The sequence below is a fragment of the Protobothrops mucrosquamatus genome, unplaced genomic scaffold, assembly GCF_001527695.2.
Source record: "Protobothrops mucrosquamatus isolate PMUCROS unplaced genomic scaffold, P.Mucros_1.0 scaffold2733, whole genome shotgun sequence".
NCBI lineage: Eukaryota > Metazoa > Chordata > Lepidosauria > Squamata > Viperidae > Protobothrops > Protobothrops mucrosquamatus.
The window spans coordinates 213026-215751 of record NW_015388774.1 but is presented as its reverse complement, the minus strand read 5'-3'; the positions used below and the strand labels follow the sequence as shown (position 1 = coordinate 215751).

At 44.0% G+C, this 2726-nt stretch overlaps 1 protein-coding gene across 1 annotated transcript in view; it reads right to left on the bottom strand.

Moving 5' to 3' along the window:
* LOC107296289 (integrin alpha-D-like) overlaps positions 1–2726 on the bottom strand; it is a 43332-nt gene that overhangs the window by 26655 nt on the left and 13951 nt on the right. Inside the window, exons 10-12 of the mRNA XM_029286024.1 lie at positions 2322–2407; positions 1293–1425; positions 549–691 (exon numbers count right to left, since the gene is read on the bottom strand). Of these exons, the coding sequence (XP_029141857.1) occupies positions 549–691; positions 1293–1425; positions 2322–2407 (362 nt within the window). The remainder of the gene's footprint in view (positions 1–548; positions 692–1292; positions 1426–2321; positions 2408–2726) is intronic.

Sequence of the window (2726 nt, the reverse complement as noted above, 5' to 3'; positions counted from 1 at the left end):
TTATGGAGCTAAGACTGAATGCCTTTCAGCATAGATGGCCACCACAAAATTGTACATTGGCTCCCTCCCGGCCAGCCTGGGCCAGGGCCAAGGCAGCGGGGGCCGTTCCCTCACTGTTTCCAGGATGGCTTCGCGGGCCACATGAAACCACTTCATGGGCCGCATCCGGCCCCCAGGCCTTGTGTTTGACATGTCTGCCCTACACCATTCCAGATAAACAGCTGTCCACTCTCTTCTTAAAAACCTCCAGTGATGGAGCACCCACATCTTCTGGAGGCAAGTTGTTCCACTGATTAATTGTTCTAACTGTCAGGAAATTTCTCCTATGTTCTAGGTTGTATCTCTGATAGGTTTCCATCTGTTGCTTCTTTTCTTGCCCTCCAGTGCTTTGGAGAAAAGGTTGTCCCCCTTTTCTTTGCGACAGCCTCTCAAACATTGGAAGGCTGCTATCAAGAGAGAAATCTCCTTCTCTGGTTGATGGACCGTAGGCCCAATCAAAATACAAGCTTACAAGCTAAATCATTCCTGCAGGTGATCAGCCCATTTACCTGCTTTAAAGAGAGCTCTGATATCTGTTGCCACTGCCCTCTCTTTTGGCTGAACCAGACCACTTTGCCCATGTGTTGATAACGCGGGGCTCCCACTACGAAGCTTGTCCGCCCATTGACTTGAACTTCCTGAATTGAATAACCTGGTGAGGACACAAGGATGATCAAGGAAGAGGATGAAACAAAGGCACACAGCTTATTTACAGTTTTATAAAAGGTATTCTCAACTAGCCAGGATAATGCAGATGCTTCTGGGGTATGCGTAGCCCAAGATCAAAATTAGCCACAAGCAACTGTCCCTGGCAGTAAGAACAGTTCCTAGATCTTCCTTTCTTATATCCTCAAACTACATTTTTAAATAATCTCTTTATGATTTAAATCTCTTTATTATTTCAGTTTCAACACCGTGCATTGTAATACAAATTAACATGAAAAGGAATTACAAACGAATAAAGGGGCAAAAGAAATGCATCAAACACATATAATAAAAAGCGACCCCTGACTTAATTTTAGTACAGAATATTAACAATACAATCACCTCATAGACAGGGGTAGGCAACCTCGGCTCTTTTATGACTCGTGGACTTCAACTCCCAGAATTCCTGAGCCAGCATGGCTCAGCATGGAAACCTCTCCCTCTCTCCTCAACATGGCTGGCTCAGGAATTCTGGGAGTTGAAGTCCACGAGTCATAAAAGAGCTGAGGTTGCCTACCCCTGTCTATGAGGTTGCATTTTACTCTTACCAAGATAAGCAGTTTTCAAATCATTTGTGGAGGAGGTGGAGATGTTGATAAAAGTCACATCACCCTGCCTGTTGAAAAGGAAGAGTCCTCCAGCCCAGTCATAGGTTCCGACTGCCCCCAGTATGGAGCCATCCTAAACCAGCAAAAGAACCAGCAAAGCAGAGAAGATGTTAATCAACCGAAAGAAAATAAATCCTTCTGATGGAAATTGTCGTCTTCCTCCTTTCGTAGGGCATTAATATATTCTGATTTTTCTTTTCTACAACCCACCTGTAATAACCTGTAATGAAAGAATGCAGAGAAGAGCAACAAAGATGATTAGAGACTGGAGGCTAAAACATATAAGGAACGGCTGCTGGAATTGGGTATGTCTAGTTTAATGAAGAGAAGGACGAGGGGTGAAATGATAGCAGTGTTCCAATATCTCAGGGGCTGCCCCAAAGAAGAGGGAGTCAAGCTATTCTGCAAAGCGCCTGAAGGCAGGACAAGAAGCAACGGGTGGAAACTAATCAAGGAGAGAAGCAACCTAGAACTAAGGAGAAACTTCCTGACTGTTAGAACAATTAATCAGTGGAATGATTTGCCTCCAGAAGTTGTGAATGCTCCAACACGGGAAGTTTTTAAGAAGAGATTGGACAACATTTGTCTGAAATGGTATAGGGTTTCCTGCCTGAGCAGGGGGTTGGACTAGAAGACTTCCAAGTTTCCTTCCAACTATTCTATTTCTATTTCTATTTCTATTCTAATCATGTTTGGGACAAATCAAACATCCTTTACTCTGAATTAGTCAAACCAATGTACCTCTGTAGAAATCAGGAATCCAAAGAAGTCTAATTCTGCACACTTTCCTTTCAGACATTGCAGTCCACAAAAACTAAGGCCTCTACCTATGATTTGTCCAAGGAAGCCCACTGATCTTCATTTCCACAGGCATTTAATTCTGAATGATTTTCCTCTCTATTTTAAGTCTGACCTGCTACTTAACAACATCTAATTTGCATTGGGTGACCTGAGATGAGGGTGACTCACCTGGGTGTGTAAGGCACTGAATCCTTCCTGAGACAACTCTAACTCGAAGGACTGAGAGCTGTTGCCAGTGCTCCGGGACTGAGTACCTGCAGAAGGAAGTGGGAAAGGAAGACAAATGAGCATCCCTGAGATGCTTCTACTGGATCAGAGGGTGGACCAGGCTTGGATAGGGGTCCTCGTGGAGCAGAAGAGGGCATCAAGTTGACTGAAAGAAATATCGAACAAGTCTTGGTATCTCTTGGTGCAACCTGAAGACTTTGGGGAGGTAACGCTGTTGGAGCAATGGCAGGCCAAGCAGATGGATTATCTGTCAACTTAGGTCTGTTCCATCGATTTCAATGGAGGTTTACTCAAAATATAGATAAATCTGGAAACAGGTCATATTTCCAACCAGCAACATCAAAG